The sequence below is a fragment of the Pollicipes pollicipes genome, unplaced genomic scaffold (assembly GCF_011947565.3).
Source record: "Pollicipes pollicipes isolate AB1234 unplaced genomic scaffold, Ppol_2.1 Scaffold_4002;HRSCAF=4701_pilon_pilon_pilon, whole genome shotgun sequence".
NCBI lineage: Eukaryota > Metazoa > Arthropoda > Thecostraca > Pollicipedomorpha > Pollicipedidae > Pollicipes > Pollicipes pollicipes.
Window position 1 is genome coordinate 10,113,840 of NW_023596420.1, and position 18,580 is coordinate 10,132,419.

The 18,580-nt window shown below is 60.7% G+C and overlaps 1 protein-coding gene and 1 long non-coding RNA gene across 2 annotated transcripts; both read left to right on the top strand.

The window, feature by feature from the left end:
- Positions 1–938: 938 nt before the first annotated feature.
- Positions 939–1,880, top strand: LOC119093288 (uncharacterized). Its single transcript, XR_005093630.1, has 3 exons — positions 939–998; positions 1,472–1,567; positions 1,790–1,880. It is a non-coding gene; the product is annotated as an uncharacterized LOC119093288 (long non-coding RNA).
- Positions 1,881–2,269: 389 nt separating this feature from the next.
- On the top strand, positions 2,270–18,106 carry LOC119093531 (pecanex-like protein 1; the record flags this gene model as incomplete). Its single annotated transcript, XM_037216490.1, has 15 exons — positions 2,270–2,332; positions 2,878–3,144; positions 3,615–4,375; positions 4,732–4,906; positions 6,835–7,702; positions 8,073–8,261; positions 8,780–8,973; positions 9,300–9,533; positions 10,369–10,472; positions 12,691–12,838; positions 14,564–14,715; positions 15,246–15,429; positions 15,909–16,176; positions 16,780–17,025; positions 18,099–18,106. Coding segments are annotated over 15 exons (3,861 nt in total), but the record flags the coding sequence as incomplete, so codon positions are not given.
- Positions 18,107–18,580: the final 474 nt, after the last annotated feature.

Sequence of the window (18,580 nt, forward strand, 5' to 3'; positions counted from 1 at the left end):
TGTGGCTGTTTGGGAACTGTTTTGGTTAGGGGAGTTGACCGGGCCATTTGTGCTTTTTCAGGCCGTTGTGATCAGTTTGCGGCCAGAGTTACAACGCTGTTATCTTAAAAAGTTATCACATGAGCCGTCAGCCTCAATGGGGCGCCGATAATTGACTATCTTTTTTGTGCCAAATGATATCTGGCTCGAAGCCTTTGAAGTGCAAGAACCTCACAAATCGATATGCTCTGCAAGTTTTAACTTCCTCAACCATGTCCGTGATTGCTATACGGCCTGTGACGGTGCTGAGCTGGCGTGTAGCCTGCGAACCTGTCAGAAATCACCTGTGGCGGGCTTGTGCCGGTGTACCTACCAACGCTCCGAAGAGATGCCCAAGCTTCGTTTTCACTGCGATTTGTGTCAGTAGAACCACCGGGAGTGTGGGGCGAACTAATTCCCAGAGATCCTCCGACCAGTGCCAGCTGATGGAGCAGCCTGAATCAAAGCTGCTGTACTCCGGAGCATGGCCTGGCAGCTCAGTCCCCCCCCCCCCCCGCCGCCCTCCCCGTCCCCTGCGTGTCTGCAGCAGAGCTGAGCTGTCGTTCCGCGTCTGGCTGCCGTGTCCTGCGTGGCTCGGGCTCACACCCGCCTGCCGTCCGCCTCCTCGACACCCATCGTCCGGACCCCGCCGCCCTGACCGCCGCCGCCTTGACCTTGACCTCGACCCTTTACACGTGAGCCGCTATTCGGTCCCCTCCACCGTGACCGCCGCCTCGCCCTGACCGCCACCACCTGGGCCTGAAGTCCTCCCGCGGCCTCCATCCTGCCCTAAGCCGCCAAGCCAACTAGGCCGCCGCTGCCGCGTCAACGCGGCCCACCCGCTGACGGCCGGCCGGCGCGCTCTTCGGCAGCGGGTGACCTGTGGTCGCGGCCGGCGCCGACCGACTCCGGCTCGCCCTCGACGGTCGACGACGACATCAGTGTGCACAGTCTGACCGGTCTGCAGCGGCTCTTCTCCGGTGAGGGTAGGGGCCGGCCAAAGAGGTCGGTGGTCGGGTGTGCTCTCGTGGGGCATTGTGGCCTGTGTTGTGGAAGAGCGCTGGTTGGATTGGATTGCGCCGTATTTCGCGGAGCAGGTTGTGAGTTGGCGTAAACAGCAGCTGGTACTCGTGAGCTGTCGCAGGGTGAGTGGTCAGACGCCGCCTCGGGGCAGCCGAGGTCACCCAGACCCGAGGGGATCTCGGGACAGCCTGGGGGAGGGGGACGGGTGAGCAGGTCTGTGCCTCTCCACGTGGTGTGGTTTGGGTAGTCTGTGCATCTGCACGATCATGAACCTCCACTAGAGCAAATCACGTGGTGGAAGCCCCAGCTGTGTACCGCAGAATGCACGTAGCACCAACCTGCTCATGGGCCTGCCGAGCCCCGGTTGTCCGCCGCCTCCGGCCCGGGATGCCAGTCGCCTGACCCTACACGCGCTCCGTCCGTCCGCCAGGTGGCCTGGGGCCGGACGGTGGACCGGCCATGTCCACCGCCGAGCAGGGTGCCGTGCCCAAGGAGAGGACGCACCATCGTTCGCGCACCTTCGCTGGTCAGTAACCGCCGACGCGCCGCCCGTGGCTGCTCCTCACGCACGCCCGCGTGACCCGAAGCGTGTGCACCCTGTGTCGGTTTTGGCACACCCCGGCGGCGCCACGTGCCCGCGTGGCCCGAGTCGTGCGCCCCGAGCGGAGCCGCTGTGTCTGTGTTGGAACACCCCAGCGGCGCCGTGTGGCTGCGCGCGCGAGGTGACCGGCCGGTGGCGCTGTTCCAGTGTCGTCTCGCTCGGAGCTGAGCCGCGGCGAGCGGCGCCACGGCGCCCACTGGGACGGCCACGGCGGCCGCGCCCGCGACGGCCACAGAGGTGAGGCCCGGCTGGTGGCGGTGGCGGCGGCGCGGCGGTCTCCTGGCCAGCGAGGCCCTGAGCGTGGAGCGAACGGCCGGATGTGTTGGGACTGGTATAGATGGCGGGAGAACATCATTCAGTGCCCAGGGGAAGCAAATGACACCGTCTGGGAACCCCTTCGTAGCGGCCCCCGTCCGTGGTCGGTGATGTTCGCGGGTTCGGTGCGTGGCAGCTGGTGCGCTGAGGTCACTCCTCCCGGCTGGTGACCGGCGCCCGTGGCCCCGTCCCGCGCCACCAGGCTCGGGTCGTCAGCGCCGCTCGTCCAGCCCGCGGCGGGCGTGTCGTCGCCGCCGGCCGGCCGGACACGAGGACAGCGTGCCGCCGCCGGCCGGCGGCCTCCTCACCGCCGCTGGCACCCACCTGGCCACCTCGCACGATGACACGACCGAGGGCGCTGTGCATTACTTCCAGGTCGGTGGCCGAGCCGTCGTCTCGCGCCTGGGGACATCGGAAGTGAGATGGGGTATAGCAGGAGGTTGGAAAAATGGTTGCGATGTGCTGCAGATCATTGATAGGGGTGGTCGTTGCTTGTTTTCTATGTCGGGTGTAATAACTTGACACTCACTCACCAGTATGATAGTCGTCATTCCCATTGAGTCGTCGGTAGGCGTGCTGACCGCAATTGTCTGGTGCGTTTTAGAGAAGTCGTCTGGCCAAAACGTACTAGATTCTGTAATTGTTGTGCACTCTGGTAGGGGTCGTGCACTATGCTAGTTGTGCGCGCTTTTTTATTCGTCTTTAGTCACATTTTTACACATGCACGGGACAAAGTTGGACAGCTTGCGCGTCGTCTCTGGCAACTTCATTTCTGAACCGCTATGTATCGCGTCCTTTTCTCTCCGATATCGGAGGTGAGCAATTGTCAAGTACGGCATCACCGATGGCAGCATTACTGGGCACGGCGCCGACCCGGCGCGGTGTCCATGCTCGGCGCGACGTGTGCCCTCGCGCGGCAGGACGAGTTCGGAAACTGGCTGGCGTACGCGTTCGACGAGCGGGGTCCGGGCGGTCCGGTGCCGGCCGGCAGCGACTGGTCCGTCGACTCGGCCGGCCTCAAGCTGGCGTCGGCCGGCGGCGGCCTGGACGGCGCCGGCGACGCGGCCGGCGGCGGCGAGCAGGCCGGCCCCCTGCTGCGCTACCTGCACTCCAGCCTGGGCCTGGGGCCGGCGGCGCGCGCCGCCGACAGTCCGCCGCTGCCGCCCAAACACCACTACCGGCTGCAGGTCAGGGCAGCCTCGCAGCCGAGCTACGGCACGGCAGAGACGTGCCGTTGCTCTTACCCTCAAGTCGTTGTGTAAGTGGGGGACCCCTTACAGGCTTCTGTGGGAGCCGTAGGTCCTAGGCAGACCACTGGCTATGACCGGAAGGGCCCGCTTTATAAATGTAATAGGTGCGTCGTAACACGATTGATAGAGTGCGGTGGGTGAGGGAGGGATAGCTGAGCGGCAGGCTGCGGGCCCGCTCGTCCCGCCTCGCCACCAGCGACAAAGTAGCCAAGCGCCCGTCAGCCAGTCCTCTCCCCCACCCCCTCTCTGGCCGGCTCGAACGACCGACGCACGCCGTGCATGTATCTGCATCTCGACGGTCGGCCTCGTGATCGTGATGAGAACGGGTGCGCTTCGTCCGCGTGTGGCCGCGCCGTCCGTCCCGGTCGCCGTGCGCCGCTCTGACGGCCGTCCGTTCCGTTCGCCAGCTGGGCGGCCGGGCCTGCCTGAAGGTGCGCTTCGACCGACTGGCCCTGCTGGCGCTGCTCGACCGCAACGTCTCCATCGCCGAGAACCTGCTCTCCGTGCTGCTGGCGATGCTCACTGCCCTGCTGGCCGCCGCCCTACTGCAGGCCGACTTCTACGACGACGTGGGCGTCTTCTTCTTCAGCTTTGTCGTCGCCTCCAGCCTGTACTCGCTGGTCAAGAGCGTGCAGCCGGACGCCGCGTCGCCCACGCACGGCCACAACCGGCTGGTGGCGTTTGGCCGGCCGCTGTACTTCTGCCTGCTGTGCGGGCTCACGCTGCTGCTGCTGCACTGCCGCGCCGTCGACCAGTCGCACGCCGGCGCCCGCCTGCGCCTGTATGGCCTGCGCCTGGCGCCCGGCCCGCTGCTGGACGTGGCGCTGCAGCTGCTGCGCTACCTGCTGGTGCTGCTGCCGCTGCTCTTCACGTCCGGCCTGCTGCCGCAGGTGGACACGTTCGCCATGTACCTGCTGGAGCAGGCGGACATCCACCTCTGCGGGGGCACGGCGGCCACCAGCCTTTGGGCGGCGGCCACCGCCTGGCTGCGCAGCCTGCTGGCCGTGGCCGCGCTCTACGGCTTCGCGTACGGCGGCCTGCGCGAGAACGGCACCAAGCCGACGGCGCAGCATATCCTGTTCAGCATCTTCTGCGGCCTGCTGGTGTCGCTCAGCTACCACCTGAGCCGCAGCCCCAGTGATCCCACCCTGCTGATCCAGGTCTTGAGGTGAGATTCCGCGCCGCTGTACCTAGTGCTACTCCGAGGCCTGAGCCAAAGCCGGTGCTGCAGATCGCTGAGTGTGGCCATCCGGCGCGCTCAGCATAGCTAAAAGGCTCACGGTTTTGACAAATGAATGGTGCGACCAGTTCCCTTGAAGTCGACCTCACACCATGAGCTGGCCGTCCGCTGGTGTGCCTTGTCTTCCGGCGTTCTGTCAGCAGTCTGCCGACCGACCTGGCGTGGTGTGCCGGCTCTGTGTCGGCAACTCCCGGTCAGTTGCTATCCATGTCCTCTGTGGCGCGGCTGGCCATCGGCAGCGTCTCGGAGCACGTTTGGCCCCTGACGCGGCCGACCGCCGGCAGCCGGTACCTATGCCCGGACCTGGTGGAGGAGGCGCCGCGCGCACCTGACGCGCCGGACACGCCCGGCGACCCGCTTCCGGACCAGCTGCTGCGCACGGCCCGCACGCGGCTCAAGTCGGACGCGCTGGCCTGCACTATCATCGGCGTCATGGTGTTCGCCGTCCACTGCAGCACGGTGAGGCGCCCGCACGGACAGAGAGACTCGGACGCCGCTGAAAGAAAGTGGTCTGGGGCTGTAATGCAGGCTGCAGCGCACAAAATTCGGAAGACGTTTCATAAGCTGGGTTACATACCGCTGCTAAGTCACATACCGCTGAGTCGGGCCGGAGATTGCCGTCGCCGCGGGCGTACGACCAATGGCAGAGGTCCGTGTTGTGACGTCAGACCATGCTCCCGCGCGCCGCTCTCGGTCAGCTGAAGGCAAGCGGTTGCGTTACGGTAAATGCGGACAGTTGTAGCGTGCGGAGGGTGTGGGGCGCGATGGTAGACATTGTGATAAGTACATGTGATCAATGGTATGCCGATGATTACGTTTGAAAAGTCTGAGACAATCAAAAGAACGAGCTTTAGACCTCATGCCATCTAAGGGTTGTAGGCCTTTTTCCTTCCTTCAAACACCTTTCCATACGCACACAAACTGCTGCCTCATTGCTACTTATTGTCTGTCGGAGATAACGTATTCAAGTCAAAATCTTCCGGAATTGTATAATATGAAGCCCTATACATTGGGCCCGATCCGAACGATGAGAACAGAATGGCTAAGGCTTGACGCTCAATTCTAGATCACGGATATTGCATGTTTATGCTGCAATGGCGACACGACTACACCCAACGAATGGCGTCAATGACCATGTTGGTGTGCAGTTAACGCCAAAGGTGCGTTGACATCATTGGTGGGTGGCTGATCACGCGGGCTGTTATTACAAATACGGACTAATCACTTCATGTGTGATCCTAGTCGTGTCTCAAAATAAAGCGGAAAGGAACGGGACAGGCTCTGGCTGCTAGCTTTTTCAAACACCTGGTTGCTTATGGGTTAGCACACTTACGCCGCAATGCGTATTTCATGCGCAGGCACTGCACAGGCACACAGTATCAGAAACGATACCACACAAGCCCGCTCCACAAGGACATACCCCGCTACGCCAAGGCCGTCGGACAAGGCAGCTGTTAACTTTTTAAGCACATCACGATCGTGTCAAACTCATGGATTATCCTCACAACAAAAGGCAGGACGAGGGACATTGCCACCAAGAGATAGGTGCGCGGATGAGCGACATGTATGGACTCGAAGCACGGCCTGCTTGTGACCACCGGCACGGAAACAGGCCTCTTAACGTGTATCTGTATGACAGCATTGCTTCCTTTGCTGGTGACGGGAGCATAATCACCTGACGTCTGACGCGGTGTGTCGGCTCCCTTGGTCGGCTCCCGGAGACCACGCACGTCCATGTCTGCCTCTGCGCTCTTATCTATAGCTGCGCACGTCCTTCTCGCGCTGTCTGCACGCCATCTGGCCCTCAAGTTCCGCTTATCTATAGCTGTGCACGTCCTTCTCGCGCTGTCTGCACACCATCTGGCCCTCAAGTTCCGCTTATCTATAGCTGTGCACGCCCTTCTCGCGCTGTCTGCACGCCATCTGGCCCTCAAGTTCCGCTTATCTATAGCTGTGCACGCCCTTCTCGCGCTGTCTGCGCACCATCTGGCCCTCAAGTTCCGCTTATCTATAGCTGTGCACGCCCTTCTCGCGCTGTCTGCACACCATCTGGCCCTCAAGTTCTGCTTATCTATAGCTGTGCACGCCCTTCTCGCGCTGTCTGCACACCATCTGGCCCTCAAGTTCTGCTTATCTATAGCTGTGCACGCCCTTCTCGCGCTGTCTGCACACCATCTGGCCCTCAAGTTCCGCGCTCGATGTGTGCTCACCGCTAAACCCAGAGCTGCGACTAACGCTGCGTCCCCTATGCTGCCATCCGCAGCCGTATCTAACTCGGTGCTCCGCTCCGCAGGTGCTCCCTCGCTTGGTCCGGAGGTGCAGCGGGTGTTCTGGTCTCTGTGCTCCTCTCTGCAGTGTGTCTGACCTCGTGTTTGCCTCGTCGCCAGGTGTTCTCCTCGCTGGGTCCGGAGCTGCAGCGGGTGCTGTGGTCGTTGCCGGCCGGCACCGGCTTCCTGATTCACTACCTGCTGCCACAACTGCGCAAACAGGTGCCCTGGCTGTGCGTGGCGCACCCTGTGCTGCGCGCCGCCGAGTACCGCCAGTTCGAGGTGTCTGAGCCGGCGCGCATCGTGTGGTTCGAGCGGCTCTCCGTGTGGCTCTGCTCGCTGGAGCGCAACATCCTGTATCCGCTGGTGGTGCTGAGCGCGCTCACCGTGGACAGTCCGCGGCTGGCCGAGAAGTTCGGCCTGGAGTGGGCTGCGCTGATTGTCGTCGTGTGCGGCATGAAGAGCCTGCGCACCACGTACGCCGACACCAGCTACTCCTACCTGGTGCTCGTGTTCACGCTGCTGCTGTTCAAGCTCGACTGGGCGGCCCGTTCGGAGACGTTCCTGGTGGACTTCTTCGTGTTGGCGGTGGCGTTCGACAAGGTGCGCGACTTCCTGCTCAAGATCCAGTTCGTCACCACGTACATCGCGCCGTGGCAGATCACGTGGGGCTCGGCGTTCCATGCGTTCGCGCAGCCGTTCTCAGTGCCGCATTCGGCGCTGCTGTTCGCGCAGGCGGCCGTCTCGGCGCTGCTCTCGGCGCCGCTCAGTCCGTTCCTGGGCTCGGCCGTGTTCGTGTTGTCGTACGTGCGGCCGGTCAAGTTCTGGGAGCGCGACTACAACACCAAGCGCGTGGACCACAGCAACACGCGGCTGTCGCTGCACCTGGACCGCAGTCCCGGCGCCAACGATAACAACCTCAACTCCATCTTCTACGAGCACCTCAGCCGATCGCTGCAGCACTCGCTGTACGGCGACATCATGCTCGGTGAGGCTGGTGACGCTGTCGGAGGGCGCTGCTTCGTGGCCGCGCTGACTGACGTCCCCGCCCGTGCAGAGCTCACTGCAGAGCCGGACTCTCCAAATGCAGGCCGCTTCTGTTCGGCCTAAACTCGGGCAGCTTTTCATGGGAGCTGAAACTCCGGCGCGGCCACCGGGCCAGCCGCTGGTGCGTAATTGTAACAGGGGCGTGCTCCGTTACCGTTGCGTTGCGCTTCGTTAGGTGCGCGCAGACCGCTGTTAATCCAGCGAAGGGCCGCCTCGTGACCCGGACTGTGAGACTGATGCGCTTCACGACCCCGGCCGAAGCGGCGGCCGCGACGCGACGCTGACCGACGCCGCCTGCGCCGTGCCGACAGGCCGGTGGGGCGTGGTCTCGCAGGGCGACTGCTTCGTGCTGGCCTCCGACTACCTCAACTGCCTGGTGCACATCGTCGAGCTCGGCAACGGGCTCGTGACGTTCCAGGTGCGCGGACTCGAGTTCCGCGGCACCTACTGCCAGCAGCGCGAGGTCGAGGCCATCACCGAGGGCGTCGAGGAGGACGCCGGTACGTTCGGCGGCGGCGGCGGCGCTGGAGGGCGCGGAACAGTGCATGTTCAGGCGCTGAATGGGTCGGGTGCACCCTGCGTGGACTGTCTTAATCATATGGGCAAGCCAGTCTGTGATGGAAGCCTGTCGGCTTCGGTGGATTCCAAGTTCGGGATGTTCTTCGCCCAAGTGACTAGTTGTACGAAGCGAAAGAAGCGCTTGCATATTTTGTAGATAGCGCGATGTCGGTCGATGAGTGTGAATAAACTACTTTCGATAGTTTGGCTGGTTGGACCGTTTTGTCTTTCGCTTCATTGACGAATGCGCTGCCCGTCAAGTATTTGTTGGTCCGTGCGCTCATGTACCACGCAGATCAAGTCCCCACGCTGGTAGAATCGGTTTGTGAAGCTGGCCGCATGCGTCATTGCCTCGTGATTGTCCCCCCCCCCTCCCCTCCTCCAACTTCAGCTGCTCCCCGTCACGTGTCTAGCTCTGAACTGTGGGTCACAAGCCTCAGGGCGTGCGTCGATGCGACAGGCTGCTGCTGCTGCGAGCCGGGCCATCTGCCGCACCTGCTGTCCGCCAACCAGATCTTCAACCAGCGCTGGCTGGCCTGGGAGGTGGCCGCCGCCCGGTATGTGCTCGAGGGCTACAGCATCTCGGACAACTCGGCCACCTCCATGCTGCAGGTGTTCGACCTCAGGAAGGTGCTCATCACCTACTACGTCAAGGTCAGTGGGTGATCGATTGGTAAGTTCTGCAATGACTGCCACGGCACCCGGTGCCCGTTCGCTGGCGTGTGTGGTGCATAAACCAAATGTGTTAGTTTGATTGGGTTGGGGCTTTCAGTTTGACTAGGATGAACGTGGAACAAGTGAAGTAAATGAGGCATGAGCCACATGAGCCGAGGGCTGACCTTCGGGCTGTCTGCAGTCAGACAGCGCCTCAAACGCATGCCTGTGTCGGGAGCCGGTGGGCCGCGTCGGCATTGGCAGCGGCTCCTCAGCGTCAGCTGGTCGGGGCTCGCCCCGCGTCACGCCGCGCCCCTCCTGTGCAGAGCATTATCTTCTACGCGCTGCGCTCGCCCAAGCTGGAGACTTGGCTGGGCCGGGAGGAGATCATGTCGCACGTGCTCGACTACACCACCAACGCCAACTTCGTCGACGTCGACCCCATCTTCAACATGAACATCGATGAGGACTACGACTTCCGGTCCTCGGGCATCACGCGCAACAGCTTCTGCAACGTCTACTTCGACTGGATCAAGTACTGCGTCCAGCAGTGCGATAAGGTAAGGTCTCCTCGGATGTCATGCCCTCTGTTGTGGGACGTCACAGTGCAGTAAGGGCGCTTCTGTCATCTGCCAATGTCCAGGGGCTACAGATACGGTGCTTATCCTGTGCTTGGCAGTTGCAGGAGGGTGGAATCCTACCCACAGGCCGTAGCTGGCCCCGATCTGCGACCTTTCGATAGTCAGATCATCTTGCGCGTCTGAAGTAATTAGCAGTGTCCCCCGGTACTCGCCAACCATCTCATCACAGATTAGGTCACGTGTCGCATCGTAAACCACACGGACTCTCTGAACGGTGATGAACTTGAAAGACTCCAGTAATCCTCCCATTCCGGCTGCCTGTTCGCATGATAGGGTCATTAAGTTTCTTTTTTTAGTGTCTTTGTTCGGTTTCACGCCGCTAACATACATCGTCGGCCAGTGCAGGCGAACTCGCTGCCGTGTAGCGGCGGCTGATAGGCTGACCGGCTGTGCGGGCTGACGGGCTGACCGGCTGTGTGGACTGACCGGCTGTGCGAACCGACCGGCTGTGCGAGCTGACGGACTGTGGGGCTGACCGGCTATGTGGACTGGCCGGCTGTGCGAGCCGACCGGCTGTACGAGCTGGCGGACTGTGTGGGCTGACGGACTGTGTGGGCTGACCGGCTGACTGGCTGACCGGCTGTGCGAGCCGACCGGCTGTGCGGGTTGACCGACTGTGCGGGCTGACCGGCTGTGCGGGCTGACCGGCTGTGCGGGCTGACCGGCTGTGCGGGCTGACTGGCTGTGCGGGCTGACCGGCTGTGCGGCCGTGTCGTGTCGCCGGCCGTGTCACAGCGTCGACCGTCCGCCGCAGGAGATGGAGTGTAATCGAGACTCGCCGGTGGTGTCGCTGTGCCTGGCGCTTAGTCTGCTGGGCCGCCGCACCCTCAGCGATGCCTCGCACCACTCACACTCCAGGTGAGCACCACTGCCACTCCGGGTGGGCACCGCCCCCACTCCAGGTAAGCACCACTTCCGCTCCAGGTGAGCACCAATTTCACTCCAGCTGAACACCAATTCAACTCAGAGTGAGCACCACCCATGCTCTCGGCGGGCATTACCCCAGCTCCAGGTGAGCATCATTCCCGCTCCAAGCGAGCACCACTCACACTCCATGTAAGCGCTGTCCCTACTCAAGGTGAGCGCCACCCACACTCCAGGTAAGCGCTGCCCCTACTCAATGTGAGCACCACTCACACTCCAGGTAAGCACTGCCCCCACTCCAGGTGAGCACCACTTCCACTCCGGGTGGGCATCACCCCCACTCCAGGAAAGCACCACTTCCACTGCAGATGAGCACCTCCCACTCCACATTGGCATACCTTTGTAACACCGAGCGCAACGCTCACTCCAGTTGCCGTCGCCAGGCTTCGCCATTATCACCACACACGCCCTGCATGGACATTGTTCTCATTCTGGTGCACCACGCCAGACTACTGGACTGGCGCGCCAGGTGAGCGTACCAGACATCATACGCTCTGCAGTTGACCGGCGTATGTCCTCGCTGTGGTGACGGACACCGTTAGTGGCCACCATTGACCGTAGTCCTGCCATCAAAAGTCAAAAACGCGTAACTACCAATTCTATAATTGTTCAGGACAGCGTTTTTGTATTCAAAAAACGTTTTTTTTGTGTTCAAAGAGTGGTCGAGATAAGAAGGCGTATCTTGGCGCAAACACGTACCTGATAAAGCACACGCGTTTTCATGAATTGTAGTAAGGGACTCAGCAACGTCTCGTATCTCGGCAAAACACGTATCTGCGCAGTGACTCGTGTTTTATGCAGTTACTAAGCACCGCATGGGTGATTGGACAGCTGCATGGAACCAGGGAAAGATGTCATATCTCATTCATTGTTAGTTCAGGGCCGGGAATGCATCTGCAAAAATTAAACATCTGTTGGGCGGAGTGTCATGGTGTCAGGCGTACCCGCTGTGCATGACGGGATGACGGTAGTGTATTGGTACTAAATATCTCTAGTAGCCTTGCATGGTGTAAACACAGCGAAACTGCTATCTTTCCATTGTATGAAAGACTGCAACGCGTGCATATGACCGCAGCACTTCCGCTGTGAAGATGCGCGTATTTGCATGGATTTGGAAACAGCTTGAAGGAACAAAAACATTTTTCAATGGCGAAAATGCGCAACTGCTCACTTTACGACGGTTCCCAATGACAAAAATGCGTAACTTCACAGGTACGCGCTTTTGGCACGGTAATGGCGCTGATCGTAGGTGACAAAACCGCGTATGTAAGCGGATACGCGTTTTTGACCCTGAAAATGGACCGTGTGGGAACAGCTGAGGCTCTTGTTCCACAGATACGTGTCTGTAACTCCTTTTTATCTTTGCAAAGCCCCCCCCCCCTCCCCAGGTACAACTTATACGCGAATCTTCCAACCTTACATCCCTTTTGATTCTCTTTAAAAGCACTCATGTTTACTTTTCACTTCGTCAAAATGTGCAGCTCGTCGAGATGAATCTAATTATACCAATAACTCCATGTCGAGAAAAATGTTAGTTACGTGTTTCTGGCTTTTCTGACGGACGGCAGGGCCCTCCATCAGCCAGCGTTGCGCTGGAGCCTGCTCCGGCGGAGGCGGTTCTGACTCTGATTCGCGAGATATGGAGTCGATTATGACTCCGATTCCGAGCATCACAGCACAATGTTGAGGCGACCCCTATCAAGCATAAATGGCTCTATTATGGAGTCCAGTCTGGTGGGACGATTCCTCAAACAGCTTATTCTGCTTGTATAAAGCGTTCCATGGTCTTGAAAAGGCCTACTCAACAAATTAACGTTGATAAGAATGTTAGCTATCTACGATGGTGTTTCAGTAATAGCTGGCGTTCAAAATTACGAACAATCGGTATAGTTTGTCGCCTACATATGTTACAGGAGGCCCACTGATTCTTCGGCTGACTGAACTCGGACTCCAACTCACAGCGAATGTTCAGAGCAGTGTATTTCACTCCAGCTCAGCGATAGTCTGCCCGACTCCGGAGTCGGTCCCGAGTCCACCTGTCGACCAGCGCAGGCCGCCCTCAGGTGCCGGCTCTGTTAGTCAGGTCAGCCTGCTTCGGGCGTTTTCCGCGCGCGGGCGGCTTCCTGCTCACGCCGGGCCTCCCGTGTTCCAGTGTGGAGTTCTTCCTGTACGGCCTGCACGCGCTGTTCAAGGGCGACTTCCGTATCACCTCTCTGCGAGACGAGTGGGTCTTCACCGACATGGACCTGCTGCGAAAGGTGGTCGCCCCAGGCATCCGGATGTCACTCAAGCTGCACCAGGTCAGCGGCTGACCGGGTCATGACCCGAACTGTTGCGGGTCGGAGGAAGGCCCGGGGCGCGGGGTCGGACATACACCGGGTTGCGGGAGATAAGCCGACCGTGCTTACCCGAGGCCGCAGATCGCACAAGTCTACACCATCGCACCAGGACTTGGCAAACGGAAGACCCGGTAAACAGAGAACTGTGCTGGCTTACCCTGCTTCACATGCCCGCTGCTCTGCAAATGCCTCTTCCGTTTTCTTATCAATTTTTGCGCGATTGGTTGGCCCCATCGTCACGCCTCGGTCACTTGAGCGACCTCGTCGATATGTGGCCGGGTGCCGCACGCCTCTCCAGGCAGCTCAGATTAGTTTTCGGCGAGCCCGTACGGCTGTCGTGTGCCGCCCCTGTCAGCGTCCCCTCGTGTGGTGCCCCTGTCAGCGTCCCCTTGTGTGCCGCCCCGTCAGCGTCCCCTCGTGTGTCATTCCTGTCAGCGGCCCCCCGTGTGCCGCTCCGTCAGCGTCCCCTCGTGTGTCACTCCTGTCAGCGTCCCCTCGTGTGCCGCCCCGTCAGCGTCCCCTCGTGTGGTGCCCCTGTCAGCGTCCCCTCGTGTGCCGCCCCGTCAGCGTCCCCTCATGTGTCACTCCTGTCAGCGTCCCCTCGTGTGGTGCCCCTGTCAGCGTCCCCTCGTGTGCCGCCCCGTCAGCGTCCCCTCGTGTGGTGCTCCTGTCAGCGTCCCCCCGTGTGCCGCCCCGTCAGCGTCCCCTCGTGTGTCACTCCTGTCAGCGTCCCCTCGTGTGCCGCCCAGTCAGCGTCCCTTCGTGTGTCCCTCCTGTCAGCGTCCCCTCGTGTGGTGCCCCTGTCAGCGTCCCCTCGTGTGCCGCCCCGTCAGCGTCCCCTCATGTGTCACTCCTGTCAGCGTCCCCTCGTGTGCCGCCCCGTCAGCGTCCCCTCATGTGTCACTCCTGTCAGCGTCCCCCCGTGTGCCGCCCCGTCAGCGTCCCCTCGTGTGTCACTCCTGTCAGCGTCCCCTCGTGTGCCGCCCCGTCAGCGTCCCCCCGTGTGTCACTCCTGTCAGCGTCCCCTCGTGTGCCGCCCCGTCAGCGTCCCTTCGTGTGTCACTCCTGTCAGCGTCCCCTCGTGTGCCGCCCCGTCAGCGTCCCTTCGTGTGTCACTCCTGCCAGCGTCCCCCCGTGTGCCGTCCCGTTAGCGTCCCCCCGTATGCCGCCCCTGTCAGCGTCCCCTGGTGTGCCGCCCCGTCAGCGTCCCCTCGTGTGTCACTTCAGCGTCCCCCCGTGTGCCGCCCCTGTCAGCGTCCCCTCGTGTGCGGCCCCTGTCAGCGTCCCCTCGTGTAGGCCCCTGTCATCGTCCCCTCGTGTGCCGCCGCCGTCAGCGTCCCCTCGTGTGCGGCCCCTGTCAGCGTCCCCTCGTGTGCGGTCCCTGTCAGCGTCCCCTCGTGCGCAGCCGTCATCGTCCCCTCGTGTGCCGCCACGGTCAGCGTCCCCTCGTGTGCGGCCCCTGTCAGCGTCCCCTCGTGTGCGGTCCCTGTCAGCGTCCCCTCGTGCGCCGCCGTCAGCGTCCCCTCGTGTGCCGCCACGGTCAGCGTCCCCTCGTGTGCCGCCCCTGTCGGCGTCCCCTCTTGTGCCGCCCCTGTCGGCGTCTTCTGGTGGCTGCACCCCGCTGGCCTCACGTCAGTGCCAGGCGGCGCGCGGGTGGGACCTCACCAGCACTGCCGCCGTCCGCAGGACCACTTTATGTCGCCGGACGACTACGAGAAGCCCAGCTGTCTGTACGAGGCCATCCGGTCACACGATGAGAAACTGGTGATATCGCACGAGGGCGACCCAGCCTGGCGCAACGCGGTGCTCTCTGGCGTGCCGTCCCTGCTGGCGCTCAGGTGGGTCGAGCCCTCTGGCGGGCGGGCGTCGGCCGTGTGTCGCGAGCCGCGCCAGTGTGTCCCCCACGGCGGCTGGCTGGGAGGCGTAAGGGTTTGTAGGTGAAGGGTGCGAAAGGACACGACAAGGTGTGGTTCAACGTTGGAGTGGCCATATGATGAGTGAGGGCTGGTGACATCGAGATGCGCCTCCGTTTGTGGCCCGATTCAGCTGGTATAAGGCAATAGAAGGCAGGGATGATCAAATTATGCTAACGGCAATACAACGCAGAGATGATTAAATTGAAGGACAAGATTATGGTTTGAACACTCGTGTCATCACGGTGTGGTCCCCGTTCCGTAGCTAACGGGCCTGACCCAAACTCATTTGACTTCCCTGCGTGGTTTGACCTCCCCGCCTGGTCTGGCCCCTCCACGTGGTCTGAGCTCCCCACGTGGTCTGAGCCCCCCCCACGTGGTCTGAGCTCCCCACGTGGTCTGAGCTCCCCACGTGGTCTGACCTCCCTGCGTGGTCCGACCTCCTTCCCTAACAGGCACATCCTAGACGACGGATCGGACCAATACAAGATCATCATGCTGAACAAGCGGCAGCTCAGCTTCCGCGTCATCAAGCTGAACCGCGAGTGTGTGCGCGGTCTGTGGGCCGGCCAGCAGCAGGAGCTCATCTACCTCAGGAATCGCAACCCCGAGCGGGGCAGCATCCAGAACGCCAAGCAGGTGAGGCTGCTGGAGAGCGCCGCCGGCAGCCGCGGCGGCCCGGTGCGGCGGGCCTCATAGGTCGTGTCGACATATGGCAAAGCGGGGAGAGGAGAGCCGAGATCTGAACGAGCTGGGACGGGCGCGGGGCGCTCGCGAAGCTGTGTGGTAGCCACATCGCTCGGTCTTACCTCCTGATGCATCTTAAGCGTGTGCACGATGCCACGTGACTTCACCGGCGTAGGGGCCGCACTCCGTTGGCGAGTTCAAGCTTAAGCACCGATTGCATCATTCACGGCGCGGTTATTGTGACACTGAGTCGCCGATTAATGCGTCGGCAGTTCAGGCGTCGTTTGTGGAGGCGTGTCGGCCTCTCCACCGCGGCGAGCCGCAGCTAGCAGCGCGAATGACTACACCAGCGTCATGCATCGCAGATAAGAGGAAAGCGAAAGGGTCACCACATCCCGGCCACTGCACTGGGCGTGTCTCCACCTCCGCAGGCTCTGCGTAACATCATCAACTCGTCGTGCGATCAGCCGATCGGTTACCCGATCTACGTGTCGCCGCTGATGACGTCATACGTGGAGACAAGCGAGCCGATGAGCCGCATCCTGGGCGACCCGATCAGCTTCGGCTGGGTCAAGCGGCACCTGCTGGACGCCTGGCAGCGGCTCTGCGCCCGCTGCGGCCAGGGCTGCGTGTCCGGCGGCAGCGTGCTGCAGGAGGACGGCGTGCGCTACATAGCGCACCCCTGCACGGTCCAGCTGGGTGAGTGGCGCACCCCTGGACGGTCCAGCTGGGTGAGTGGTGCACCCCTGCACGGTCCAGCTGGGTGAGTGGCGCACCCCTGCACGGTCCAGGTGGGTGAGTGGCGCACCCGCGCACCTTTCGGAGTGTGGAGAGCGCTCTGGCGGGTCCTGGTGACCGCGCATTGTGACGTTTGGTGGCGCCATCGTCAACCGAGTCCGTTGGCTTGTCCTTTGAGCTGTGTGGGTGCGTAGTTCGGTTTGACGTGTTGGAGCGCTTGCCGGCGGGGAACATCTCAATGTCCACAGTCCCTGGTTTATGGCCGTGTAGTCGTCCATTTTCCGGCCCGAAAGGTCTTTTGCGACAATTGCTTAAGCAAGGGCATGTTGTCTTTTCTTCCGCCGCTTGTTTGCCGCTCTTGAAAGATCCATCTCTGGCGTCTGCCTTTGACACCCTCCGTCATCTTCCCCTGACGGTACCGTCCCCGCACCAGACCGCTACTGTGCCGCCCCCTCTGACCGCCCCTCCCCGCACCAGACCGGTTGCTGTGTCGCCCCTCTGACCGCCTCTCCCCGCACCAGACCGCTACTGTGTCGCCCCTCTGACCGTCCCTCCCCGCCGCAGCGGCGTTTCCGGTAACCAGCGGCAGCCAGGAGGGGGTCAGCTTCGGCCCGCGGTCGGCCGGCACCTTTCCGCAGCAGCTGGTGGCGCCACCCAGCGTCAAGCCCACCTCGGCCACGCTGCCGGCCCGCTCTGGGCCGTACGTGGTGCCGTGTGTGAGGCCGGCACGGGGCCTGCCGCCGCGCCGGCCGGCCGTCGCCACCGCCGACCTTTCGCCCGTGCTGATGCTCTACCCGACGGCGACGGCCGGCGCGAGCCCGGCGCGCGCGCGCGTGCGCCAGGTGCGCGCCGGCAGCCCGGCGCCGCGCACGCCCCGCCTGCCCATCGGCACCAGGGTCAAGGTCAGTAGCGAGGGTCGAGTGCTCGAAGGACGTGGCTCGTGTGGTCGGTCGTCCAGAATAGGTGGAGGCAGAGAGCTGGCTGCCCAGATGTGTGGCTGGACTCAAGGCGCTCTGCTTCCAAGTGCACAGTTCGTCGCGCCATGTATGACTGCTGTTACTTTGTGCCATAGTTGTATAGCTAGGGTTGCATACAGTATCTGAAATTTGGTTTGGGTTCTTGGGGGAGAGAACAAAAATCCTCAAATTCTGGGTTGTAGTGAGAACAAAATAATCCAGGCAAATTTGCACTGCTTGCATTGAATTATATTTTTTGACAGCAGATGACAGTAAACATGATCCTTTAGCTGGTCTCAGTAATCACCAAAGACCTTTAGAGATTGGCTGCTTGCATCTTAAATTTTCTAGCTTCTCAAGTATATGCTTTCTTTCTAAGTCTATGCTCACACCTACTGTATTTTTTGATGATATGGACCTGATAGAAAGTTGTTTATATTGATAATTATGTTGTAAAGGTGTGAGTCCCAATTAAGGCTGATAGAAAGCAATGCTTAGAATGTTGTGCACCTAATGAACAATTTCCTAGAGCACATTATGACAAATTCATTATTAAAATGTCATGCAGCTCATGATAACATGAATAGGAGCATCTGTAGCATAGTAGTTTGTGTACCTATGTTTAGCCAAGGCGCAATCTTTCCCACTAAAGGGAGAGATTCTGGGGCAATGTGGTACCTGCCTAGGCTTTTACTGACCTAGATACACTTTAATTTGTGACGAGGGGTGTAGTTTCCTACGCAGCGGGATGGGATGCTACTAGCCCCTCCCCAACTTTGGGAAGAAACTTGGTCAAAATCGTGGAGATCATGGTTTGCACCATTTATTTGGGATTAAAGAATTATCGACTCACCCGCTTCTCAAGTTATGTACAAAACTACACCATCTGAGACGTCAGGCTGCTGCGTGATCCGGCTCGGACGGCAGTGCAGTAGGGGCGGGGTAGTTATTCCCTTCTCATAGAGCAAGCCAGCCGTACAAAGGTAGCGTCGCCACATCTACTCACCGACGTTGAGTCTGATACAATACTTTTCTCAGTGTATGACGCGGAGCTGAATTTATATATTGCCTTTACCTAAACCATCAAACAATCGCGTTGTCACCCCGCACGCGGCTGCAAAAAATAAAACGTCGGAAGGCTACACGGGGCGCGCACTGCATAACAGTCTTCAACGGCAGAGCCGCTGTAAGTTTTTTATCGGTTCTGATCTTGCTTTTTTAGGACCTTAATGATTTTCGAAAGCTATTCGTTGGCAAGATCCCGGTCAAATAAGAGGCACATCTTAACAAACGTAAAAAATATAAATTCAAAACCAAAAGTTCTGCTGAACGGAGAACAGGAAACCCTGCTTTAGCTTTATATTCAGACCACAGTTCTGTGGTGACGCTCTGTAGATCGGTAGAAAAAA